Source organism: Penicillium pulvis (genome assembly GCF_028828015.1).
Source record: "Penicillium pulvis strain IBT 33274 chromosome Unknown contig_12_segment0_segment0, whole genome shotgun sequence".
Lineage (NCBI taxonomy): Eukaryota > Fungi > Ascomycota > Eurotiomycetes > Eurotiales > Aspergillaceae > Penicillium > Penicillium pulvis.
In genome coordinates, this window is record NW_026643072.1 from 2,895,925 (window position 1) to 2,921,680 (window position 25,756).

At 49.1% G+C, this 25,756-nt stretch overlaps 8 protein-coding genes across 8 annotated transcripts; 2 read left to right on the forward strand and 6 right to left on the reverse strand.

The window, feature by feature from the left end:
* Window positions 1–1,355: 1,355 nt before the first annotated feature.
* N7503_002298 (putative prefoldin subunit 1) lies at window positions 1,356–1,868 on the reverse strand (the record flags this gene model as incomplete). Its single annotated transcript, XM_057061845.1, has 3 exons — window positions 1,356–1,524; window positions 1,577–1,743; window positions 1,839–1,868. The coding sequence occupies 3 exons, from the start codon at window positions 1,866–1,868 to the stop codon at window positions 1,356–1,358; spliced, it is 366 nt and encodes a 121-aa protein (XP_056925807.1).
* An 832-nt stretch (window positions 1,869–2,700) lies between these two features.
* N7503_002299 (HMG-box domain-containing protein) lies at window positions 2,701–4,341 on the reverse strand (the record flags this gene model as incomplete). The annotated part of the gene is made up of 3 exons (XM_057061846.1): window positions 2,701–3,993; window positions 4,053–4,106; window positions 4,171–4,341. 3 exons carry the CDS (start codon window positions 4,339–4,341, stop codon window positions 2,701–2,703), a joined length of 1,518 nt encoding a protein of 505 aa, XP_056925808.1.
* A 9,058-nt stretch (window positions 4,342–13,399) lies between these two features.
* Window positions 13,400–16,194, reverse strand: N7503_002300 (putative PHD finger domain protein; the record flags this gene model as incomplete). The annotated part of the gene is made up of 4 exons (XM_057061847.1): window positions 13,400–15,427; window positions 15,478–15,697; window positions 15,769–15,866; window positions 16,021–16,194. The coding sequence occupies 4 exons, from the start codon at window positions 16,192–16,194 to the stop codon at window positions 13,400–13,402; spliced, it is 2,520 nt and encodes an 839-aa protein (XP_056925809.1).
* Window positions 16,195–16,853: 659 nt separating this feature from the next.
* Window positions 16,854–19,009, reverse strand: N7503_002301 (Rcd1-like cell differentiation family protein). The gene is made up of 4 exons (XM_057061848.1): window positions 18,326–19,009; window positions 18,108–18,263; window positions 17,668–18,043; window positions 16,854–17,614 (listed from the first exon to the last, which is right to left on the reverse strand). Exons 1-4 carry the CDS (start codon window positions 18,783–18,785, stop codon window positions 17,440–17,442), a joined length of 1,167 nt encoding a protein of 388 aa, XP_056925810.1. The 5' UTR covers window positions 18,786–19,009; the 3' UTR covers window positions 16,854–17,439.
* Window positions 19,010–19,659: 650 nt separating this feature from the next.
* Window positions 19,660–20,867, reverse strand: N7503_002302 (uncharacterized protein; the record flags this gene model as incomplete). Its single annotated transcript, XM_057061849.1, has 2 exons — window positions 19,660–19,755; window positions 19,820–20,867. The coding sequence occupies 2 exons, from the start codon at window positions 20,865–20,867 to the stop codon at window positions 19,682–19,684; spliced, it is 1,122 nt and encodes a 373-aa protein (XP_056925811.1). The 3' UTR covers window positions 19,660–19,681.
* A 944-nt stretch (window positions 20,868–21,811) lies between these two features.
* Window positions 21,812–22,591, reverse strand: N7503_002303 (uncharacterized protein; the record flags this gene model as incomplete). Its single annotated transcript, XM_057061850.1, has 1 exon — window positions 21,812–22,591. One exon carries the CDS (start codon window positions 22,589–22,591, stop codon window positions 21,812–21,814), a length of 780 nt encoding a protein of 259 aa, XP_056925812.1.
* A 609-nt stretch (window positions 22,592–23,200) lies between these two features.
* N7503_002304 (isopenicillin N synthase family dioxygenase) lies at window positions 23,201–24,386 on the forward strand (the record flags this gene model as incomplete). Its single annotated transcript, XM_057061851.1, has 2 exons — window positions 23,201–23,563; window positions 23,673–24,386. 2 exons carry the CDS (start codon window positions 23,201–23,203, stop codon window positions 24,384–24,386), a joined length of 1,077 nt encoding a protein of 358 aa, XP_056925813.1.
* Window positions 24,387–24,589: 203 nt separating this feature from the next.
* Window positions 24,590–25,580, forward strand: N7503_002305 (DNA replication protein PSF1). The gene is made up of 3 exons (XM_057061852.1): window positions 24,590–24,787; window positions 24,860–25,377; window positions 25,429–25,580. The coding sequence occupies exons 1-3, from the start codon at window positions 24,704–24,706 to the stop codon at window positions 25,520–25,522; spliced, it is 696 nt and encodes a 231-aa protein (XP_056925814.1). The 5' UTR covers window positions 24,590–24,703; the 3' UTR covers window positions 25,523–25,580.
* The last annotated feature ends 176 nt before the right edge of the window (window positions 25,581–25,756 follow it).

A 25,756-nucleotide genomic window follows, 5' to 3' on the forward strand; every position in this document is an offset into this window, starting at 1 on the left:
TCACACTAGTCTCAGACGGTCATGCACACGCTGTGTCGTAAATTCAGATTATGATGAGAACTTATAGGGTTAGTACCCCGTTTTCAATGAGGAAATAGATCAAACCACCACAACCCTCTTCCTTTGATCAGCCTCAAAAACAGAACGCTAGTGTCAATAATAAAATCCGTAATCTCTGAGTCCCATAATGGATCATAATTAAATAGGGTAAAAACGCTTTTGGGCAGCGAAAATACTCTGAATAGTGTCATTCGGCTCAGCTCAGCCCTAATTGGTATCCCACAATGTCAAATCCAACTTCAAAACTCAACACAAAGATGAATCAAATAAATAAAATCAATTTAAGATGATAAAGAATCCACCGATGCGTTGTAGCAGGCCCACTGCCCAGCTCCTAACCGCGGCAACCTCCCAGGACAACTGGGTGTGGCCAGATTTTACGCTCGCCATACTACGCAGTATCCCTATGGCTCCTATGAGTTTCGTGTACCTGAAGTGAGGGCCACAGACCCAAGTTGTAAACTAGTAAGCTGGAGATCACCGGGCTGCGTGGAGGCACAATGGGACCTTGTTCCTTATCAGGGCCTTTAATGGACAAAGTTGGACTTGGTTGTTGTTCTCCTGATCCTCTTAGATTGCTGTTCCCGGCCGTTTGGAAGGCCTATCCTCCATCCTTCCCTATGTCTTACTTCAAACTTTTCTGGATAACCTTCTTTGCACCTATCTTTACACTAATTCTTCTACCTTTCTTCTTACCCATCTATCTACACACTTTACACCCGTTTTGCTGCTATCTTAATCGTGACGTTCCCAAAGGCTTCTCGAACTGCAGCACATTCCGTCATGAAACTTTCTTTAGCACACGGTCTCCTTTTGAAGGCTAGAATTACAAACATTATTGTGGATTATCATGCTGGCGAGAACACAAAGATTACAGTTGAACATAAGAAGAGGTTTTAATCATCAGCTTTTATTTCAATGGATATCAGTCAGCGGCAACGAAATTGGCAGCCTCTTTTAAAGGGCTTATGCTAGATCATCGTTGGTGCAAAAAGACTCCTGGGTATCTAAGGCCGGTAATTGGACATGTACTTGCCATGAATCAAACATACATGCCCATCAAAACAAGGGACCGGGACCCTTTCTTTCTCCATGAACCCAGCCTCATCAATGTGAGATTTTTGAGCATTCAATACCATCATCTTGCACATTTATATCGATACGGCAAATGCTGAGGCAAGTAGATGGCAGACTGCCCAGGAAGCCCAGTGCTTGCTCCCTGGGACTTCAAATACCAACCAGATCACACCCATCCAACCTCTCTTATAGAATCATGTTATACTGCCTTGAATATCTCATGCCCGGCCTCCAGACTTAAGAATCTGATCAAAGTTCTCACGGCTGTTTTTCAATGTCGTCTCGTGGTAGTGCAGCTTCTTCTCCAAGTTGGTGATCTCCGCAGAAGACTCGGAGCTCTCGCGTGTGAGGCGCTTGTTGACAGTGTTCATGGGGACATTAACAAACCTATGCGCAAAAGTCAGCTTCTATAACCGGGATAACGAGGGAAGAGACCCACATCTTTCCAACACCTTCGTAAACCCGTGTCTCCGAGGGCAATTCCGACAACTCCTTGGTCGTCAACTGCTGCATGCGAATTTCGCGTTGCTTAACGGTGATCTGTGCTTTGGTAACATTGATCTGCTGCTGCGATGCAATGGCGCGGGTTTCGATCTCTTGCAGGAGCTGTGGGCGGTCCGTTCGTTAGCCGGTGTTCAGGTCGTAGACAAGCCGCAGGCTGGGATTTCCAAGCGCCTAAATGCCAGAAATGATTTTCTCACCTTCTGCAGGGCTTCCGGAGGGACGGACATCGTGATCTGCGGGGTTGGCGGCTTGTGTATAGCTTCGCGTTCGTTGGAGGGGGAGGGGTCGAGTGGGGTGATGGGTGGCGGATGAAGGCGGGGCTGCTTGTTTGTAGGAGGGGCTCTGGGACAGCTTGCAAGGCTGCAATCGAATTGGCTCGGTAGGTATTACCGTCTCTCTGACAGTGCTACAGATGGAAATGTCGACGACGGAGATCAGTTGCGCTTGGATGATGGAGGCGGTGGGCAAACGCTGGGCGGTGAGGCCGTTTGGCCAGACTTAGGGTTCAAGGAGAGTTGCATATAAAATGTGCAACACGAACTTGACGTTTAACGTTCAAAGCATGGCGATTTTCAAACTTGGAAATACATTGATACGTGCATATGGCTATCAAAAATGGTACTTTGATGATTTGTAGTGTATAAGTTCCGGAATACAGCCAACAAACGCCAAAGAAGCACACAAATCCTCCGGCGAGTATCAATCTCCAGTCCCAGTCCTTTCAGATTACTTCCAAGACAAATCCCATAATCCCAAACCGCCTAACCCAAGTCAAATCAAGTCCAAGTAGAGTAGAACAGAAAATTAGAGCCTGAGGAACAAAAGAAATAGAAAACCTTCATCCGAATGCCAAACCCAAAAAGGTTTCCTCCTGGAACTTGTTCCACAAATCCATCGGCGTGGCCACCTTTTATTTGCTCGGCTTAACCAGGAAATAAGAGCCAAGGTATGGATCAGCCCGTCATGCTTTATCCCGAGAGATAACTTCGCCCTTTTTTTTTTTTTTTTTTTTTTTTTTTTCCATGCCTCGTGTGTTTTCATGCAAACCCTTCTAGTAATTTAGAAGTTTGATGAAGGGGTATGCAAAGCGGGCCAGGGGTCACTTGTCTCATTGACATCAGGGTTGGGGTCCCATGAAGGGTTTCGCTGCATGCTAACAGGGACAGAAGACGACATCATATGGGTGAATGGAACTGGGCTCGATGTGCACGATGGAACCGACGTGGTCAGGTACGGATCCGTAGCATCCTCCTCCCAAACAGGGTAGGGGTTCGGCACTGCAGGATATGCTGGGGCTAGACTCATCTGAACTCCAGACTCAGCATCATAGCTGAGCATCTGGGGATCCAGACTGCCGTCTGAATCGACGCGACCGGAGAAAGGTGTGCCTGGTTGGGGCTGTAGTAGGTCATGGTGGGAGCCACCAGGAAGTCCGTTAAGACCATTGGACATGCCGTATTGGATTTCCTGAGCAGGCGGAGTTAAGCGGTGGAAATGCACGTCCTCAACGTGGGATATTCCACCATGCAAGGAACTAGGCTGGATTGTGGAACAGCTAGATCCTAGGTAGCCTTGCCAGGAGGGGGTTATATAGCCATTGGCACCCAGATCATGGAAGCTTGTCGGTGTGCTGGATCGGGTGTGGTAGGTAGGATCAAGATAGAAACTACCCGATCGATCGTGAACGGAAGCGGGATAATCAAGATCGCTACTGCTCCATGCAGGGCTAGCATGATCCACGAAAGAGCTATTGGCAGTAGTTGGTGGAGAACTTGGTGCTACTACCGCTGCAACTGCCGGACCCCTGTTGGGCTTGAACTTGTACTGAGGGAATGTTCGTTGGTGGTTGTCTTTTTCGATATTGGCCATGTCCCGGTAGTGGTTCTTCACCTCCTCTGTCTCCACTGCCCAGCTATCGGCTATGGCGCTGTTGACAACCTGGTAGTTCCTTTGGTTGATGAGCACCTTTGCTCGCTCTGCGTAGGCAGACCGATACATCATGAAGGCGTTCATTGGCCGAGAGATTTTGTTCTTTGTCTCGACTTCCTCAAGACGCTCTTCAGCAGACCGGTGGGCATAGGCGTGCATATCACGGATTGGAATGTGCACCAGATGTGCGGCCGTGACACTCATTGGTTTATCAGTGGACACACCTCCCTCTACTGCCCTAGCAGAGGCATTCTTCCGTGAGCGGCGTCCTCGCTCACGGGGAGGACGGTTGGCTCTAGCCCGGGGTGTCTGACCCCGACGCTTTGGGGATGGTGACCAGCTTGGGCTTGGAGAGGCGGACAGCCTACTGAGCCCTTCGTCATTCGTGGAAGGGGGTGTATTGACCCCCTGATCAGGAAGCATCTGGATCCATTTGTCAGTCGAATGGATTCAGCTGAGTATAGATGAAGATGAGCACTTACCGGGTGTGAAGTTGGCATTGAGGGATGCCAGTAACCTGAAGCTGGTGCATACATCTACTTCATATCAGAATATGCAATCTAAGTGGATAGGATGAGTACGGGGGTCTGTAGAACTTACCACCGATGTAATTTGCGGGTGCTGAGCATGGAACATATTGACTTGAGCATCCGTATACTCTGCAAATTCTCCTTGGCCGGGAACAGGAGGATAGGTCTCCTGGAGATTCCTCTCGATGGAATGCTCGCTGGGGGGAGTAGGTGGTAACTTCGGAATATTGGAGACGGACATATTGCCAGTATATCGCTTTGGTAGCGTTCCAGAATAGAAGAATAAGAGTAGAAGGAGATTCTGTAGAATAGTCCGTCTAGTTTGATAGACAGCTAATGCAGAAGAGTTCCTAGGGGGCTTCGTTTCCAAAAAGAGAAAAGAAGAGGAAGAAGAAGGAAGTTTGCGTTGATGTTGTCCAACTGTGTGGAAAACAGTCTTGCATATGGGAACTGAGGGCTCGTACTCCGACACAGTGCAGAGACTGCAGGTGAGACAAACAGAGACAGAGACGGGAGTCTGGATTGAAGTTGAAAAGTTCTTTACCAAATCAAACAATCGGGTGAAGGTAAGGAAGAAAGGATAGAGTGCACGTTGAATGAGTTCCACTGGGCGGGTCTCATGAATAAATAAGAAATTGGCAGTCAGAGGGGCGAGTATGAATTCAGTGTAAGTTACCCGGAAAGTTCCCTGAGAGGCTGAAACTGACTCTAGAAGCTTAGGAACTAACAATATGGACCAGACGTAGGTCGGGCATTTTGGGATCATTTTTATTTTCTTTCTCGTTTTAGCGTGACAGGGATGAATATTCTGTATTTTATGTCATTTTGGGGTTTTATGAATTTCGATTTTATTTAATTCAATATTTTATTTGATCTTTTTTTAAATCTTTTTTTAATCTTTTCTTAATCTTTTTTTTTTGACAGAACGCCGACCAATGATACCGTTACTGGCTAGATTTAGTCCAATGCATTCCCCACTCCTACTTATCATTGGTCTGCCTTTCTCTTTCTTGGATTTATTTTTATTTTGATTCGCTTGTTCTTTCATTCATTCTTTCATTTATTTTGAGACGGGCTCTGCAGCGTCGTACCCTATATGAGCTATAGTTATACCCTCTTTGTGCCATGGATAATCATAGAGCTATGAGAACAGAGAGACTGTAGGCTAAAAGTGTATGAACTGTTGAACTCTAGGATCCTGTTCTCAATCTGTTAGATGTCGGATCTCACTGATTGCTAGTCCCGAGCGCCGACATATTTCCACATGATGCAAGTCTCCAAATCCAGAAACGGCGGGAAAGATGGGGATAGATTACTTGACGGTGAACTATTTGACAATAGGGCGTTCAGCCGTTAAAGCCAAACTGTCTAGGTGGACCTGCAACTATCTTAGCGTCTATAGGGATCCACATCGTACCTGCAAGACATGTAACAGGTGTCAAAATTTTCTATTTTTCTCAATGAAATATACTAGAGAGTATAGTCCCTGGGCGCACGGCCGATCGGGCTCCCCTCTTAATTCTCGTGTGATAACGATCTCCCGTCCTCCGGCTTTCGGGCTCCTAAATTCCGTCCACCGATTCCGGGGGAATCACTCCCTGAGTAGAGTTCAAGGAAACTCAGATCACGGAATGGGGGGAGTTCCAGGCAGCGTCTATCACATTATGAGCCATGGGTTGCAAGCCGGCAGTTAGGACTCCGGTAGATCTAACAATTACAAATTGCATCAATACGAATCAGAAGGTGGTTTGGTCAGAGGGTGAACAATACCGTCACCGTAATTAATCGTCCCGTCGTCTATCTCGGCTGCGTAGTGGTTCCTAGGGTCGGGGCGGAGCAGCCGGGGTCGTGATCGACGGGCTTGCACTCTGGACATTTAGGTGGGGCTGGGCCGTCGGCTTAAGAAACAGTAGCCCTATGCTCCGTCTTGCTCATCTCCCCTTTCTAGTAGTCGCCTAATCTATCTACGCCACTGAAATCTTATTGGCTCTACCAGGGTATGGCTGAATTTTCCGTGATGTCGACACTCACCAACTCTCCTTCTGCGCTCCTCATTCGTTGACGCTCTTCCCGCTTTTAGCATCAGTTCCAGTCCCCATGTTGTGGGGTCCACGATGTGCGGTCATAGCTCTCGCCAATTATACCTCTCTAACTGGACCAGGGAACCTTTCCCGCCCCTAAATCGTTGGCTGCTCGAGCCGATCGTGTCTTCTCTCCCCGCGCTAATCATTCCATCACGTGTAATCCACCCAAGCCTGCATGCTAGCCTGCATGCGATCGACACGCCCTAAGACGATACGTCAACTGACTTCGGGGACCAAGCTTGGTAGATATCACGATTCCCCCAACAACCATCAGAACACAAAACATGCATGTCAGTGTTCTCCCCGGAGGCAACATCACCGTGTCCCGAACTATGAAATCGGATGTTATGCGGCTCCGCCCTTGCAGGGAACATCAACGCCTCCACCGGATCAAGCTTAGCTCAACGACACCGTTTTCTTTGATACTGACGAAGGACCGGGGTACTGTTCACAAGACTACGCCTCGTATTATCCTCGAAATGCGGTGAACATCTTCACGGCTCATACGAACTGGAGTTCGACTTCCCCTGCAGGTCCCCGACCTCCTACTTTGCGCAGGAACCCTCGACCACGTTTCCTCCCCGGTATCCTCTTTTGCGATGCGTGCATGGGTTCCTTTGTGAGACATCCCGGTCGGGCGTCAGGGCCTCTTCCCTGTATCCAATGGTCCGGACAAGATCTATTCTGGGTGGGGGCGCAGTCTGCCATGTGGCCGACAAACTCAGATTTTCTAAGTACTGAATTGCCAAAGCGAACAGGGGAGGCACTTCCAGCACCTAGGTGTTGGGAATCTCTAATCTCACGCAGTGAACTTCTCATCGTGGGGAAGGAATTGTCAGCATTTTTGCCGCCTTTTTCGCAGGATCATTAGACAAGGAAGTGCACGGTGTAGATCGCATCGCCTTGCCAACCTTCATGGTAGGCCATATATTCGACTATTGACAACTCAGAAGTCATGATCTGCATCATTCCAAATCTCCACTATTTGCAATTGGTGAATAATCACAAGTGGCTTCCATGGAACACACGGGTGCTCAGGCCTTCTAAACCATACTTCAACCTGTCAAACCCTGCAGTTCTTTTCTCCTCCATGGGTTGCAAGTGATCCAACAAGGATGACCCTGGCTCAAGTCTCTGTCATTCCCGTTTCCTGCCCAGCCCTTCTGCAGTCACTCTGGAACTCCACTAGGACTCGAAGAAGGATTCGGTGGCTCACAGATCGGCTATCGGCCACGTTTTTCCTTTGTTCTGATGGCCCCGGTTACGAAGCCTCCGATCGCCGATATCTGTCTCACTCTCAAACATTCGCGTCTATTTGTTCCAGATCCGGCGACATTCTAAAGATATCGTGTTTCGAAATGCTTCAACTTAGAACGAGAACTATTCTTATCGCTTCATACTGCGGAAGTCGTGGGGAGATCGACTACGAGAAAGTAGTCGAAAATCAGCAAACAAGAATTAGATGAACCTCAATGATCCTTGACATCTTTCCACATCTGGGATATCGGCAACAGCCCCTGCAGTGCCTGTTTTTTATTTCTATGGATGGCGCTAGTCGGGGCAAAAATGGTCGTCATTATGCAGTCCAACGGCGCGAGGAAATGATAAATTACGCCTAGGGTGGACTATCTCGCCTTGCTCGTGCGTGGATCACTGGTTAGTGAGGTTAGTGAGTTTCGCCATCGATCAGCGGGCAATTGTTCACTTTTGGTTATTGGTCGGGCTCATCATGATATGAGAACCGTGACCCATGGCATGTCCTGTAGTAACCCGACTGCCCAGCCTATTACATTCGGGGCCTTTCTGGGGCGGTATACCGCTTTAGGATTGATCTCAGAGAATCTTCCAAGCCATGGCTGCCACGAGGGATCCCCGATCACAAAGAAATACCTTCGGGGATCGCTTTAATGCTTGCATATATGCTTCAATCCCGGCACCCCTCGAGGCTTCAGGTTCTCAATACTTCGAAATACCTCAAGAGGCCCGAGAGTATCCATCCCTTTCGGCTTGACATGACTCGAGTAGCAACACCAAGGATTTAAAAATCCGAAAAATAAAAAAAAATTTGGAAAGAAAAAAATGCGCCAAAACAAAACGCCAAAATGCAACCATGCAAAAAGGCAAAAGGAAATAACATCCTCCATACCTAAAACAAATCCTGCCGCAGGTGGGTAATCATACTGGCGCTGTCACCCAACACCAGTCAAGCCTCGCTATTGGTCTCGGTATCATCCCGGTTTCTGCCACATTGCATCGCAAATGCAGTAAGAAAGCGGTTAGCGCGTATCTGCCTTCTGCGTGCTCCGATTGCCTGAGTTTCGTTGCATCTCGATCCACTCTTCCTGTTCTGGTCTAGAAAAAACCGTTGCGGCCCTGTGTCATACTTCTTGGGGAGAGAGTCGCTTGTTATTGCCTTGGCAAGGACGTGCCGGCATTGACTGTCGATCTTCATATCGTGAGCTATGATCTCCTGTCCATTTGATTCTCTTGTGCAGGGCAACGACGTGGTTTGTGGACACCGCCAGTGTTGCGACCAGTACCGCGATCCCAACACATCTACGCTTATGCATCTTGGAGTCACGGCTGCATACCTATGAGTCTATGATACCCACATGGTAAATATACGGGGCTAAGCAGAAGGTCTTTCGATCTTCTTGGGCGGCATTCTTCGACTGATCGGTTGTTGTTGTTCTTCTAAGTACCGGGTGTCAGCCCCTCCCCTCAGACACCCCTGACTCTGGACAATCGTGTTCATGATCCGCGTCTCGCCTGGGGCTAAGTTGGTTGGAGGGTGGGGTAGGGGAGCACGCACGTGTGGTCTACTTTTACTTTCTGAGATAGAAGCGAGAGATCTAGATCTCCAGATCACATCGTGACTTGTCCGTAAAAGGGAGTAGTTCAAGGGGGGTAACACCTTCTGGTCCACATTTTCAAGGACAATCTCTGTATGGGCTTTACGGGGACCACCGGGTTTCTTCATTTCTGCGGGATTTAAGATGCTGGTACAGGGATCTAGCCCAGGGAGGAGGGGAAAGTGACCGGGGATAGATGTGTTCGTCATAGCGGCACAAGGTCCCAGTCCTTGCCAATCAACTGTGGCTCTTTTATTTTACTAAAAGGATAGTTTCGCATATGAACCTGGTCATGTGTTTACGAATCGGCCTTGTCGGCTCCGCCGATATCTGTACATCAGACACCCCACCCCGTGCTAAGGGGCAAACGAGTTTTAGGTTGAAGCCTCCGAACCATAACATGCCAGATTTTTGAGTTTGGACTATACCTCGAATTGTGATCATCACACCGTCAAGAGATAACAAGGGAAAAATTGGTGAAAATTGATGAAAGAGGAAAGAGAGGCAAGAACCATTTCTCCCCGGCTTCAATACATCACGTCTGGCTCAGTCAGAGATCCCGTTTCCATGGCCCTATTCTCGTTTTGTCTTAGATCAGGCCGCATCGGCCGAAACCAGCCGAGCGGTCCGGTAGATTACGTTCCACTATGATTCTAATTGCAAACTTGGGCTCTCATTAACTTCCTTGCCTGTTTACCAATTTCATGTTGATTCAAAATTACCGGCTTATCCGAAATGGCGAGACTCTCCCTCTATCTCTATGTAGTAAATGAAGCTGGTGGTATCAAGTATGAAAATTGGCATTATAACCCTAAGCCTTGAGGCAAGGCTGCCAGCAATAATTCAATTTTCTAGTGGGATATCGCCCCTAAGATAACATGCAGATAATGATTATCCCCTCTGGCGAATAAAGAAATAGAGAATGTCCAAAATTGAATGCAATTGTCCGTGCTGTCTAGTGTCCGGGGAGACCAATGACGGGTCGCCCTATCCACTAAGAGTTGACAAATACTTGCCGCCAGCTATCCACACTTCCCCACGGATATTTTCTCCATATACTTGCAATAGTATACTGCCATGCCACTTAAATTGGAAGTATAGAAGTATAATATAAAATAAAATAAAATAGTCGAACTAGGTTATAGTCCTCGTAAACGCGCGTACCTTGGTAGGCCCGTAGCTGGGATAGCTGATTGTTGGCCGGGAATTGGCGGGTATCCGGGGGAGGGTAATCGGGTAATCGGTGGTGAGGTCACGAATCTCGGACTACGCGTCTCCAGAAGTCAAATCTAATTCAAAGTGTGGTCCTGGGCGGGAAGTGCACATCAAACAGTCGCGCCGTCCTTGCTCTCTTCCCCACCCTTTCTTTCTCAGTGAGTGGACGGACTTAATCCGGCTCCGCTTTGAGGTGCATAAGTGGATCCTGTGCACGGCTCACAGCTATGATCCTGATCGTCTGTCTAAAACGGTCGAACCAAACTCTACTGTGATAGGCGGCGTTTACAGACTAATCTCAAGCTACGATCACGATGCTAGTCCTATATGCTAGTGCTAGTGCCATATTTCCTGGTGTACTTGGTATAGTGTGGTTTCATCTCGGGAAGGACTTTGCTAGTCCACCATAAAAATTACTGTAAAAAGGGGCTTGTCTCTTTCATTAGTGGATAGATCAACCTGCCCAGGTGTCCTATAGCCTCCCTACCTACACTAAGTCACTCGAGTATGTCTCCGCGTATGTCCACTCCGTGCCTATAGGAGAAACGGAGAATGAAAGACCGATTCTCGGTTAATTATCTAATCTACAAGGATGCGCAACGCTAACCGAATATAGACCTGTAGGTTAACTCGTATTAGACTCTATGAATTCACCTCCCGTCGATAATTCATTCGCGGGCGCATATTTAGGTTTCTCCCACACTTTATCTCCTACCCTATTAGGCCATAAGTTCTAGAAAAGCAAATACACAGTAGGAATTGATTTACACTTTTCACTTATTCTCATTTCTAGCATTCACCTGCTTAGTTATTAACTCTGAGTCTGATCTTACGGAAATCGGGGTTGAACGCCGACATCTACGCCCCGTGCGGACCGCGCGGTGAGTAGAAGCCTAGACCACCGTGACTAGTTCGGCTCACTCATTTTCAGGGATGTGATAGCCACCAGAGCAGTCAGTCCCTGCCCAATCACGGCACTCCCTATTCGTATAATGATACTTAATCTAGTCAAGCTTCCCAAGTTGATCATCTTCCCCACTACAGGAACCGCGGGATCCTTCCCCGGGCATCCCCCTTTACTAGAAACGGACAAGCGCACGCACGAGGGAAGCAGGGAGACATATCATGGCGTTTCTTAGCGAAAACAGCCGAGAATCTACTCCATAGTAGATCTGTCTTGCTGTAAGGGTATACTTCTGTTTAGGGGTTGAACACCGACGCTTATCAAATTATGTTTTTTCGAAAAAAGATTTTCGTATACTAGTGTTACATTATCAGTGAGAGGCAACTAAGCTAAGTATGAACTAATTACTAGCTTGCTAGCCTCGTTACGATGGCGATTCATCGAAGATCTGCAATCTCCCTGGGCTTGTTCGTACCTATACGAACATGAACGGTGGAGGACGTATGCGGTAAAAACTACTTGAAGCAAAAAAGTGGTTCTTCAAACCTCGGTAGCATAAGGCTAGAGCTTTCACAAAGCTTATACCCTGGGGCTAATGAATTCCACTACGGCCTTTAGTCTCTATATCCGAACGAGTCGGAGGGTCAGGATTCAATAATGATAGATTTTATACATAATCTGAATTGTGGCAAGAGGTAAGGTTTAAGAGATCTACTGCATTGTCAAACACAGAGTTTGTTAGTATTTCTAATTGATTACCAATTTTAATTACCAGTTATCTTCGTCGGAGGTGATGTATCAATTACGTGTTCTAGCACTCGGTACAATCCTCGTGGCGAGAGCTTTGGTTTGGATTTAGGGGGGGACGAATCACACGGGCTATGCAGATCGCGCGCGTCTAGCTAGTGCCATCGCTTGCACGAAAGTGGATCCTAGTCCATCTTAGCGTGTGAATCGATCTTGGTACTTTGGGCTTTATTACTTTTTTTCTTTTGTTTGGCCCCGCATATGATTTGTTCACGTGAGTGGATCAAGACCCTAGATCTACTAATTACTACCTGAGTCAGGAGGTGCCCAACATTTTCCCACTTGAGTATGCATTGCGTAAGATGTCGTATTAGAAAATTCACGCATCATTAGGTCGGGACAAACATTCCCCTAGATAGGTTAGATTTTTCTGTATTCGTGCTGTACTAGCTTGATTTTTTTTCCTTCGCACTATTGAAAAATTGAATTATGACGTGAAACCATTGAGGGGTTTACGTGTATGACTGCGCAATATGCTAAGAGCCGTAGAGAACCGCTGTTGGTTTTTACGTGGATGCAACTGGTCGGGTTTGATGGTCGCTGCAGCCGGCAGCGGCAGTTGTCCAGGTCTTCCGGTGTCCCCAATCATTACCCAGGAGTTTTATTTTCTTTCTATGTTACAATAGTCTTGTTGAAGTTTGTTCTGTCATAGAATCGGAAATTTAAATATTGGACATGATACGTGATGGTGCTATGTTGCTTCAAATGCTAGACATGGACGTCATCTACAATTACGACTATATCCTATATAGGTATACGAGCTTCTCATAACAGTAATTGGGCATGATCTCGATATGAATTCTCTATTACAATACACCCCTAGCCCAGGCCAGGAAGATAATCAATCGTGAACTCCGGCCTCCAGGCCCTCTGAAAACGCCCAACCCCCAAACCATCTTAATGCACATATCAAGGAAATGGTAACAAGAAAACGAACAGAAATAAACTGGTGCCTACGTGGTATCAAAGCTCGTAAGGGCTCCAGACACCTGGACAAAACAACAAAAAACAAAGACAAGTTTTAGAGCATAGGGCTGATGACCCCATATCAAACGCATATCAATCGACAATCAGTCACATCCCATCTTATTCATCGATCCACCAACCAGAGATGAGACTTGAGCGCAGTAAGTTGAGGATCGCTCGATCGATCGCGATCGATCGAGATCGAGGACACGGGCCCCATCCACTGTTGAACTATCGAGGCTGGGCCGGGGATAATGATTCCGGTTTGTCACCATTCGCTCCTCATCTCAGAACGGATAGATCCACATATCAATACAAGAACTGGGGAAAATCAGGGAAGTGGATATTTCCAAATGATGCATAATGTTTAATTCAACCGTGAGGTTTCTCGAGGGCTTGATCTTATCAAAGCCGGATCCACCATAAATGCGATGAACCACTCACAGGACACATTTGACGTTATTCGTAAGTTCACTGCCGTGAAGCATCACCGCCTCGCTGGGGCGATGGCATAGGCTCTGGCTGTGTGGCTGCAGGTCCAAGGGGGGGAATACGGTTCATAGAGGGTGAGGACATGAGACCGCTGTGACCAGGACCCGGGTGAAAGAGTGAAGCATTCTCGCGGGCTCGACGCTCTTCTTGCTCAGGGGTCATGCATTTCACCGGTGGGGGGATCGGAGCATCCGGCGAGCTACGGCCCATGAGTTTCGGGCTGGGTTCTAGTCGGCGGATTGGAGGTAGAACCGGAGCACCTGCCATGCCGTTACCCGAAGTCACGGGGCGAGGGGATTGCTTGGTAGGACTGATTCCCGACATGCCAATTCCGTGAGAGCTGTGCGGAGGAGAGGAGTGGTTGCCATTGGGGGTTCCACGGGCGGAAAAGGAGGGATAGTGGCTAGACATGGAGGGTGGGAGTCCATGTCCGGACTGAGGGCGGGGAGTCGTGTAGCTTTCATAGGAAGACCAATTGCCGGATCCATTCGCATGCGCTACGGGTGGAAACCCAGCGAGGGGGCCAACCTCATGGTTGCCCTGGGTGGGGGACATGGCCGGTTGATTTTGGGTGGGAGTACGTCCGGAGTGGGAGGAAGAAGGCCGCACGGTATGGAAAGCTCCAATAGGAGGTAGCTGGGGACCTGGCTGCATAGGTTTGAACATATGCTGGCCAGGTGCAACCATAGAAGGGTGAACAGGGCCATTCTTTGGCGGAGAGAAATTTGGTCGAGGAGGGCTGGAGGAAGGCAGAGGGGTTTGGTTTGTGGGATGCAGGCGACGCTCGGGGGAGGGAGGAACGTAGAATTGGCCTTGGGAGGTGAGAGAGGGAAGAGAAGGCTGGGCGGGGTTTGTAGTAGGTGGCTGAGGGCCATTTTGCAGGCTAGACAAGGCAGCATGGGTCTGCTTCACAGGTGATGATGGAATAAGATCTTCGTCTTCCACCTTTCGTTTCTTGCTTGATGGAGGGGTGGATTGAGGCGACGCAGAGGAACTAACGCGGAACTTCAGAGGGGGTATTTTGGGCCTACTGGCCTCTTCCGCCTTTCGCTTGCAATCACCACAGACGAAGTGGAAGTCTTCCTTTTCAGCATCTTCCTGCGCGATTCCAAGACATTTGCTGTGTTGCCAGACATTGCATTTCTCGCAGGCAACGCTGTGGCTACCATCATCGAGGTTCTCGCCATACGCACCACAGCCAGAACAATCGAAGACCCACTCGTCATCTTGCGACAATTCTGTCAAGTTCTTCTGGGACTTCTCCATTTCGGCTTTCAAGTTCCGTGCAGAGACTCTGCCTTCGCCGCGCTCTAATCTCTCTTGCTCGGCGGCGATCCGCTCAAGCTCTGCTTCGTGCAAAATGCGCTTCTGCTCGCGATCCTTGGTTCGCTGCTCACGGGTCATCATGCGCGACTGCCGATCTTGCTCGAGCTGTTGTTGTCTGGCCTGCTCCCGACGAGCCTCAGCCAGATCAGCCTCGTGCTTGCGGGCAGCCTCAATGGCCTCTCTTTCGGCACGTTCCCGCTCGTCCTTTTGTTGAAGTCGGCTGGATCGCTTGGCTCCAGCAAGCAGCTGCATGTTGAGCAGCTCCTTCTCGCGTTTTTGGCGCTTGCGCTGTTGCGCCTCCTCGGTCTTCTCCAGTAGGGGCACGACATGCTCCTCAATTTGATCACGGAGGTATTTCTCGTCCGCATCCTTACTTTTCCGAATGGATTCCAGGAATGCTTGGTATTCTGGCAAGGTAACTGCGATACACTCCCATTTGTACTCGTCTCCAGACGAGGCGCCGTTGGTAGCTTCCCCCTTGCTTTCGTTATCGGATTCTTCTTCCGCGGCGAGAGCGGACACACGTCTCGAGGTTCGGGACGTTCGCGAAGAACGACTCTTAGGCTTTTTCTTGGGGCGCTGTTGCGCGGGGATCGGAGGATCAGTGCGGCGGTAAAGACGATTGTCATCCAGGACATAGTAGGAGCGACCTTCGCGGTCAAATCCGAACTCTTCTATGCGCTTATAGGAAGTTAGCAAGCGCTTTGATAGCAAATAAGTGCTAGACTCACCCATTGAAGCTGTTCACTTTCTTTCTTTTCCGGCATCTTATCCCGAATGCGATCGGCATTCCAGAAGGTCCACACAGACAGCTGGTGAAGAACACGAAGCTTGGTGAATACATCGAAGTGCAGGAATTTCAGGGGTTCCTCATCGTAGCCGAAGGGATTAGGCAGGTGCGGACACTTTGCATTGTACTGTCGGCGTGTGTATTCATCGAAGGTGTCGGGCCTGTTTCAAAGTGTCAGCTCTCACCACTTCATCCCAGGCGTAGCCGCAAAGGGCGTTTCATCTTGACATACGTGAGACCGCGATGCGATGAGACCCATTTTAACAGGCATAGACCAATCTCCAATAGTTTGTGCGAATGCTCGGGTTTGAGGCACTCATCTTCAAGATCCTAGATCGAACAGAAAAAAAAAGGATAAAGTGTCAGCCAACCCGCCCAATCATTGAAAAAACGCGCCAAACACTCAGACACATCGATTCCTTTCATGCGCCACCGAGTGCGAAACGCGCACAGGGCAGGAAGCATAATTCCAATGTCTACTTACCTCAATCTCGAAATCCTCATCAATCTTCATAATTTTGCCAAAAATGGCTATGTATTGCATGAGACTGGCGAATTCCCAGCTGTTGCGAATCTGCTGAAGCAGACCCGGTTCTTCTGTTGGCTGCTGCACAGGGGCAGCAATCGCATCGGAGCGGCTGCGCTTTCGCGATCCCATTGCGGCGGGACGGCCGGTCAAGGCCGGGGTGTTGGTAGGGGTGGTTGCTTCGAGGGGTAGGTCAGGGAGTCAGGATGTAGCCCCAGTCACACAGATACGTGATTGTGTCAGATTGATATTAGAATCAGACGGATTTTGCAGAATGTGAAGGATAAATGGAGGTGTCGTCTTTTTTTCACCCTCTTCGTGTTCAAGAGGCGAGATGATCTCAGTGAATGGCGCGTCGGCACGGGTAGATCACGTGAAGGTCGCGTTTGGTCAATTTCGGAAAAGACGACGACATTGCAATCTTGAATAATGGTCCTTGGAAAAAATGCTGGATTGATTAGATGTCAGGGTGTTAAGTATTCTTGCGGCTATGGCCAAATTGTGTGAAGACCTGGAGATAGAATAAAAGCAGAGTTGCGAATTTATAAAAATATGAAGCCGAATACATATAAATCAACTTGGCGCATCTGTCAACTGGTATTCTTCATATATTAGTACTATGCCATATCTAGCCAGATGACGACGTTCTAAATAGGCACCTGGCGTTCCTTTGAAATCACTGTAACCTACCACTCACTTCAATCTCAAGTATCTCAAGGACTAAGCAACGTATTTCACAGCACAGATTAGACAATATAAATTAAAAGTGCACACCCCAGTCTACTAGAATAGTCAAGTCAAAAAGTACATTCTTTTGAGAACATGTACAGAGATAAGCCAACAGACAAAAACATAAAAACAAATCAACGACTGGATCGTGGTATCTCTAGCTCAAAGGGGTCTATCTCATAGCAAAAATGGAGAGGGATTGAGGGTAAATAATGCACATAAACGACAGCGCCAACCAGAAACCCACGCCACCCGATTGTGAGCGCCACGAAAAACTAATATAAGGGGAAGACAGAAATGGGAGAGAGCAAAGATGCAAGCAGAAAGAAAGAAAATGGCAGAGAAAAAGAAGAAGAAAAAAGGACATAGGAATACATGAGTCCCCTCCCATCGACACGAAAATCACCGAATCCCGGAATTGTCCCAAGATGAAATGCTGCGATAAAATAAAAAGACAGAATGAAAGAGAAAGCAACCGGAACAAAAACACACTACCACCAAGGCCCATCATGGTGATAATTGGTTTATCTTGTGCTTTACCCATAACTTTTGCGCCTTGTGACCAATACTCGCCAGAAACCTGTCCCATGCATAACGTAAGGTTGTAAGAAAAAACGTCCCGCGATGAAAGAAATGCGTTTTTGTATGTTACATGGCCGCCGAGGCTCCGTCAGACACGTTGTCTGAGAGGTTGATCAAGAGCTGAGCCAGGCAGCGCTTGGTGGCTGCGTCATCCCGGAGGACGGAGGAGAATGTGGCGTCGCGAAGAGGTTCTGGTAGACATTGTCGCAATGCCTCGCGGGCGCGGCTGTTGTCGCTCAAACTGAGTCTGATATTAGTTTCTACACTCGATACATGTGTAGGGATGATACTCACCGAAGGAAGCAGCGCACGACATGCTTGAGCAGTCGCACTGTTTGCTGGTCGACCAACTGACCGACCATGTTGCTGAGGACTGTGCCAACGGCGTAGAAGCGCTCATAGGTCGCACAGATGTACGCCAAGCCAATGTCATCAAGAAGAATTTTCTGAACAATGAAGATGGCGACGGTCTTGCTCAACTCCGATCCAGTCTCCATAATACGAAGGCAGAGAGGGATGATCTCGGTAGTAAGCAAGAAGTTGATAACATCAGATGAGTCATTCTTCACCAGGGCGCCGATGACACCGAGCGATGTGAGACGGAGGTACTCGAAGGGGCGAGATTTAGAAGTAGTGTTGAGGAAGGGGTAGAGGAAAAGAGGGATGTGGGCTATGCGACACACATGAACAGTTAGCAAGGCGTGGGAGAGTTGATCGGCATGGTCATGGCTTACCGTTCAAGAAAAGAGTGCGCGTCTCATTGTGGGATGCGACACACTGCAAGAGCGCCAGCGCATTGCAGACTCGATTTGATGCAGCGGCGGTCAACTGCGAAGGGTTCAAAAGGGGATAGACCGAGATGATTTCCTGGAGAAGGGCAGTCATGACACCTGCAAGTTGCCGACAGTTAGTCCCGGTCGGAAGCGCCCCCACAATAGCGATAATATCATACCGAACGAATGCCAGATCACGAGGGCCAGCTCAGGAACCTGCTCCCTCTTCTTGCTCAGTTCCATGAGCGCTGCCTCCCTGCGGGCTGGGTCCAGGAGCTCTGCAACCCAGATGAAGACCTTGCGATTCTCATCGCTGATAGTACCGTCCATGCCGGAGACCGCATTGGCCAGACCCTCTCCGCCCATGTTGCCGAGTCCTCCAGCATTCTGACTAGGGTTGACGGCGCCGTTGCCGCTCATAGCCAAGCGACCATAGTGTTGTTGCTGCGCCGCAGCGGCAGCGGCCTGAACTTGGGCATGCTGCTGAGCGACCAAGGAGGCGTGCTGCTGCTGGTGTTGCTGGTGCGGCTGGGCCTGGTGGTGTTGTTGTTGCTGCTGCTGGTGCTGCAACCACGCGGGATCAGCCTGCGGGTACTGATGCTGGTGAGAGAAGACGTGTTGGCTCTGCGCTTGTAGCATGGCGAGCGATGATGAGACGTTTCGGGGAATTCGTAATCCTCCGAAGGGTTCCTTGCTGAGCGACTGGGGGGAAAACTGGGTAGACAGGGGATCTCGGAGACAAGTGTAGAAGTAAGAAAAGAAAAGGTCAGCAGAATGGACTCAGGTTGGGAGTCATTGATGAATTGGTGTTGGGGGGGAAGAACCAAGAACCGGGGCGGAAGTCTGCCTGACGAGGGAGAAAGAGAAGGTCGGAAGGCGGGGAGTGAAATGAGTTCCACCGCGGATTCCTTAGTTTTGTGTGCCCTTGTCACACGGATTTTCTACGTTTAAGCCCACCCCTTAACCTCTGTCTATATCTCTGCAAATTAATGACATGGTAATATCCAATAAGCTCTTATCTGTTCAATGTATTTCATTTGCTTCGGGATCGATTGCAGAACTAGTGCGTGGAGCATATTACCCGGGCTATCCTTACGAACAGAGCACATTGTACCTGCAAGACGAGCCCCAATCACGGCTTCTTGCTTAGTGTAACCATTAACCCCGGAGCTGACTTTAAGTAAAAGCTAAAATGTAGTGTCTATGTAGGCTTATATCTTTTGTCTACTGAGGATCAGTCACTGGTGGGTCAAAACGAGTCTCATTTATATTTTCGGCATCTCCCATAGCTCATATGTGCATCCCCAATTGTACCGGCCATCAAAACGTCTCAAAACCGAACCCTCATAAGGGGGAAAAAAAAGAAAAAATTCATATCAACATGAAAAAAGGAGCATAATATCATCACATCCGAACCAAGGCAAAAAAATCATAGAGTAGGTCATTATGGTACATGAATCATAGATCAAATCGGCGCCGTAAATGCATCAGTGGGTCAACAAATCAAAGTCAGAGACAAAGACTATTCTAGTCCTTTAGCGCCGTGATCGTGTACGTGATCTTCGAGATCGTCGTGTGTCTCGAGTTCGTCCACCAGAGCTATCGCTACCTATTGGGTAATCATTAGTATATGAGGGATTGAATATTGAAGCCATTGTCGGGGATAGACTCACTTCTGGTGTAGTACGAATAATAGTATGAGCTCGGGTAACTGCTCTCGGTCCTGTCATCATCGTGCTCTCGATCTTTGTGTCGCTTCAATCCCAAGCAGAGCGCAAGAGCTCCAAGGATAACGGCAACCGTGCCCCAGCCACTCCAGGAAGACTTCTTCTTCTCGCTGATTTCGCTCGTCGCAGCCGCCGGCTTGGATCCAAACCATGTTCGGCCACCCTGCGGACGTGGACGACTACCATGCGAATGGTGCGAGTAGCGTTCGTCGATAATGGTTTCCTGCTTTCTGCGACGTTTGCCCATGCCCAGTGCAGCGAGGAGACCATACAGAGCTTCCTTGAAGCAGAAGCAGGCACAGAGCAGGAAAAGTAGAATCACACCGGCAATCGTACCAATGACAATGCCTGCAATTGCGCCGCCGCTCAGTCCACTTCCGTTGCTGGTTGCTTTGGCTCCGATCAAATCAGATCCATCTGTGCTAACAGGCGCAATGAATCCCTCTGTCGTGGTAGCGGCTGCTGTGGCTGTCGCAGTAGACCAGCCACTACTCGTTCCTCGTGCTGCAGGTGTAGCGTCACCGGTCACTGCCGCAGAGGAGCTTTCAGCGACACACTCGCCGTCCACACATTCTTCGTCTGCGCTGCAGCAATTGGATCCGCACGTTGTCTCAGCCAGGCCGGCATCGCATGTTGCAGTGGCCGTGGCTGCTGTTGTAGTAGCTGTGACCTGAGAGCTCCAGACTGAGACGACGGTGGAACGGTCGACTTCTGTGACTACATAAGTTGTAGTATAGTAATCCCAACCACTCCCCGCTGTACTGCATGCTGCTTGGTCGGCACTGTTTGTATAGCAGGTTTCGCTGGAACCACAGCATAGCCAATTATCAGAGCCACAAGGGTTGTCGCATCGCTTTTCGAGCGCGTTTCCCTCCAAAATCTGCAAAGTGTCCAGCGGAAGGGCTGTTGCTAGAGGGGTTGCGGTGACGGTTGGGACGTAGCTCAGTAGGAGAAATAGGCTGGGGAGCGCGGAGATCATGTTGGAGGACCGCATGGCGAGAATCGAGCTATTATTTCGTCCGAAATATCTTAGAAATGCTGCTGATTCGAATCTATCGGGGTGTGTTTTCTGTTTGTTCGTCGTTATGCAGGCTGCGATGACTTGAAACCAGTACCGACTTTGTATACCCTGGCTGATCTACAACGGTAGACCACCTTGAGGGGAACAAAATAAAGATTCGCGAAGGATTCCAAGCGGGAGAAGGAATGTAGAGAAAGTGATAAGGAAACAAAGAAAAATGGAAGGGAAAAAGTGGTGGTTGCTATGTACTTCCCAGCCTCCGTATACCCAACCACCCGATTTAAAGCTTGGAAATCGCCCAATAAACACGTCTTTACCGCACTTTTCTTTATAACGTGGGAGGCTGGGTTCCAGATTAAAAAAAGTTCTTTTCTACCTTTTCCTTGTTCATTGTCTCTGAATCTTGTATTCTGACAGGCCAATTTAAATTGCATGTGCAGTAATCCCCCTCTCATCCCAACCCCGCGTGGCAACGATCAGCATGCGGTCGGATCCCTGATCGAGCTGTCAACTACCGATAAAGTCTGCAGTTGTAGAGTCAATTCAACAGCAAAAACGCAAATACAAGCGACTTGCAGCCAAACATAGCTTAGGCATAGCTTACTATCAACATTGATCTGATCATATAAACACTACACTTGGCAGTCAACTGCAACGGCGATACACCGCAACTATGCGACTATCGGTGCGACCAATGAACAGCCCAACAAGCAACGGCCCAATCGCCCTGAAGCCCCATAATCCCGCGTCGGCTGGAATTGAAACTGTGCATGTCATCGATTTCTCTTGGCTATGGACATCCCCAAGCGCTCGGGGTTCATAAAAACATAATAAATCATCGCAAAGATATACAAAGCATAGAGAAGTATGTTCTCCTCGAAAAAAATGCATCCAAAATCATATCACATCACATCAAGTTAAACAAACATGCCAGCAACTCCGACAACTAGCCCTAGTGCCAAATCATTTAGACTCGAGGTCCGGCCAGGCAAAGCCCCGTTCCCACTAGCATCCGTCGCCGTCGCAGTCTCCACCGAAGCACAATAAGCAAGACTTAACCCATGACAGGCATTTACGCTCAAACTTGAGCAGATAGACGTGGCCTCCGACGTTGCGGTGACCGCCTCCACCGTCACGCCTCCGTCGGATCCACCCACCGTCACTCCGTAGCGGCCCATGAGAGCCTGCGTGCAGTCCGTATACTCCGACTGACATTGGGAGTAGTAAGAAGAGCACGTCTTCGCATTAGCGAAGCTAGTCGGCACGTAGACGAACGGGTATGCGCCCGAGACTGTAGACGCGGTCTCCGAGCCGGACTCCGTAGTTGTCGCGGTCGCTCCTTGTGGGAATACAAAGCTGCTTCCCGTTTCTGTGGTGCCGGTCGTGGTCGCGGTCGCGGTCGCGGTCGCGGTGGCAGTCAGGCTGCCTGTGCAGCTTGCACCGGTCGGGCAGCAGGCGATGTTATCTGCGGAGTCCTTGGTGCAGGTAGTTCCCTTTACGCAGCAGGCGTTGGAGTTTCCCTCGTTCGTACACGCATTATATCCACTAGGACAATTATCGTCACGCTTTAGGATTTGAAGGACTTCGTAGGCTCGTCTGCTGGTCTCGGCATCTTCGGGTGAGGTGAAGGGTGCTGTGTCTATCGATAGGACGGCCGTGGGGAGGAATGTAGCCCAGATCCACCAAGATGCTCGCATTCTTGACGTTGTAGCCTAGGCGGCAAGTATATCGCTGTGGTGTATTTATCCGAACGCGACCGTGTAAATGGAGGGTTGAGGGGCTTTTGATTGTGCTTAGGGCTTCTCCAATGCTCTCAATGTCTCATGTCCCGAAGTAGCGTTATCGAGGGTGTCAGGATGTCAACAAACTACTCAAAGGAGTAAGATTAGCGTTAGCGATGCTCAGCAAACACCAAGACGTTCAATATTGAAACGGATTCAGACTTACAGAGAGCTGAATTAAACTCCTTCAGAAGAATGTGCAGAGAACAATTCCAGATCAGGGTTCAGGATGAAAGAGGGAATGATGTAGTGGAGTGCGCCCAGCATCTCCACCGGGATCCCTGCCACAGCAACCAATTCGCCCGAAATCGTGCCCAAGCTTGACGCTACGTATCGTGCAGCTTTGATTTCAATTCCTTCACTACAGGAAAAAAAAGTTGACAGGAGACTTGTCTGGTTTTATTCAAATTTATAAGAATGACTTCGGTCGGGTTCTTGGAAGCATTCCTATTGGATGCAGCTGCGCTAACCCGTGGTCTCACCTGCACTTGACTTCGTAGACAATTCTGATCCCAACTTACTGCAATGACCACAGCCATGAACCAAACGAACAATATTCCGGTCGTGGACTTTGCCCGGTGGAACTCCGACGGACCTAGTCGTCTGCGTGTTGCCCGGGATATTGTTGATGCTTGTCAGAAGGTGGGGTTTGTCTATATCATCAACCATTCGCTGCCCGAGTCTCTTCTGGACGAGGCCTTCCACTGGTCCCAGCTCTTCTTCGACTTACCTCAGGAGGAAAAGCTAAAAGCTCCTCACCCAGAGGGATGGGCAATCCATCGTGGTTATTCTTGGCCGGGTCTAGAGAAAGTATCAGGGCTAGAGGCGACGAGTGCAGATGACGACCAAGAGCGGGCGAAAGGGTTGCGGGAAGTTCCCGATATCAAGGTGAGCGAGTCTGTCTATCACAGAGTTGCTAGTAGAATATTGTGCTCTATTGCCCTTGGACTTGAATCGATCGGTTCTACTCCGCGCTCGGTTGTCTGACCGATACCAGGAAAGCTACGACATCGGCAGCGAGAACAATCCCACGCAACCAAATCAATGGATCCCCGAAGAAAGTCTTCCAGAGTTCCGCTCCTTCATGAGTCATTTCTATAGGGAATGCTTCCGCATGGGTGGAGAAATCTTGCAGGCTCTAGCTATTGGTCTCGACCTCGACGAGAACCACCTGCTTAACAAGCATTCAGGCCTTAACAACCAGCTTCGTCTGCTTCACTACCCGCCTGTGCCAGCCGCAGCACTAGAGGATGACCGTGCTGCTCGCTGTCCGGCACATACAGACTGGAGCTCGATCACTATGCTCTTCCAGGACGATTGCGGCGGTCTGGAGGTGGAGGACGTGCATCGCCTGGGGAGGTTCGTTCCCGCAACTCCCGTTAAAAATGCCATTGTGATGAATGTAGGTGATCTCTTGCAGAGATGGAGTAATGGTTTGTGTGCCGTCCGGTCTATTATGCTGGGCTGTCTACTAATGGATGCAGATCGTTTGAGATCGACTAGCCATCGGGTTACATTACCGCCCTTGGCAGATCGATTTGAAGGACAAGAAAGGATGACAAGGAGACGGTTTTCGATTCCGTATTTTCTGTCTCCGGATTCCGACTCGGTGATAGAGTGTATCCCATCCTGCAGGGGTGAGGAGCCAGGTAAGTATGAACCGATCACACAGGCGGAATATAATCGGATGAGGGCCTCTATGCAGTACTGAGAGTATCCAATCTTTTCTTTGCTATTATATGATGAAATGCAAAGTCCACTATATTATTTTGTTCATGCACGTACCCTTTCTGCTGGCCTGTTCCTCAGGTCACTCGCGTTAAGCCTTTACACAGTCGGCTCTTTCCTTCCACTCCACCAAACGAATAACTTCAAACAAAAAGCAAAGCCATCAATAACGCTTTTGGAGATGACCTGTTATTCCAGTTTTCCTCAAATATTGCTTGGCCTCCAGACCCTCGGAGATTCCACTCTCCATACTTGCACCTAGTGCCGATCCCCCCACCCTGACTAATTTCTTGGCGCGCAATGGATCCTCAAGAGCGCGTCGGGCACTGCCAACCCGACCCAGATCATGTCGCCACGATGTACGGAGAACTAGGCAACAAATTGGTACGTGCTACCCTCCAAGATCACAGGTTTCAAACCCACCTACCTCGTATATCCCCAATTAACCACCACCAGGTCCAACATGCAAAACGCACGCAATCCCTGGCGCATCTCCCGCCTTACCAAACCGAAATCGTCCGCGCCGTAACCCGCGAAGTGCGCGATCTAGAGCGCGACACAATCCGCCTCCTAAACCCATTCGAGGGCTCATTCAATCCCTCCGCAGACCCAGCAACCGCATGTACCCTCCTAGTCGACCACCTCTGCATGCGCCGCAATAAGCGTTGCCTCCTCGCTTACCACCGTGTGCGCACTGAGAAACTCGAAGAGCTATGCTGGACAGGCATTGATGCATTAGAGCAGCAGCAGCCTAGCGAGGGGTCAGATGACCGGGGGCTTCCTTCGGGTGCGGGTGGACATAGCTCGCTCAGTCCCGAGGAAGAGGAGTATTTCCGTCAGTATGGCGACATGTTAGCTGCGTATAAAGGGCAATGGACAGATATCGATTTGACGGGGACCCTGGAGCCGCCTAAGGATTTATTTATTGATGTACGGGTATTGAAAGATGCGGGGGAGATTCAGACAGAATATGGGTGAGGTTCTTCTCTTCTTTTTCTTTTTGTCGGCAATGCTAATTGATGCAGTGTGATCAACTTGACCAAGAACAGTCAGCTTTATGTTCGACAGGGAGATGTTGAACGACTGATTGCACAAGGATTCTTGGAGCGATTGAGTTGATTTTAGGCATTGCGTGCTACATGGGAGTTTTGTGTACTTTTGAGATACCCAGACGGTCTACATTAAATTATTTGTGCAATTGGTCATGCCATTGATCGGATCATGGGACCATTTAAAATTTCTTTTGTTTTCAATAAGGTAGTAAACCCGGTGAAACTTGACCTGTAGAACACGTTGTGGCCCAAGCTGCTCGGGGTGCGGCCCCAGAAACAAAGTACTAAAGTACCCTTGGGC

Excerpts from the sequence above, each read along its gene's own strand:
- N7503_002301 (XM_057061848.1), bottom strand. The coding sequence starts at position 18,785 with ATGCTACAAGCGCAGAGCCAACACGTCTTCTCTCACCAGCATCAGTAC. Across the intron at positions 18,264-18,325 it reads CGTGATCTGGCATTCGTTCG|GTGTCATGACTGCCCTTCTC; the intron begins GTATGATATTAT and ends GGCAACTTGCAG. Across the intron at positions 18,044-18,107 it reads GCGCACTCTTTTCTTGAACG|CCCACATCCCTCTTTTCCTC; the intron begins GTAAGCCATGAC and ends TGTGTCGCATAG.
- N7503_002305 (XM_057061852.1), top strand. The coding sequence starts at position 24,704 with ATGGATCCTCAAGAGCGCGTCGGGCACTGCCAACCCGACCCAGATCAT. Across the intron at positions 24,788-24,859 it reads GAGAACTAGGCAACAAATTG|GTCCAACATGCAAAACGCAC; the intron begins GTACGTGCTACC and ends AACCACCACCAG. Across the intron at positions 25,378-25,428 it reads GAGATTCAGACAGAATATGG|TGTGATCAACTTGACCAAGA; the intron begins GTGAGGTTCTTC and ends TAATTGATGCAG.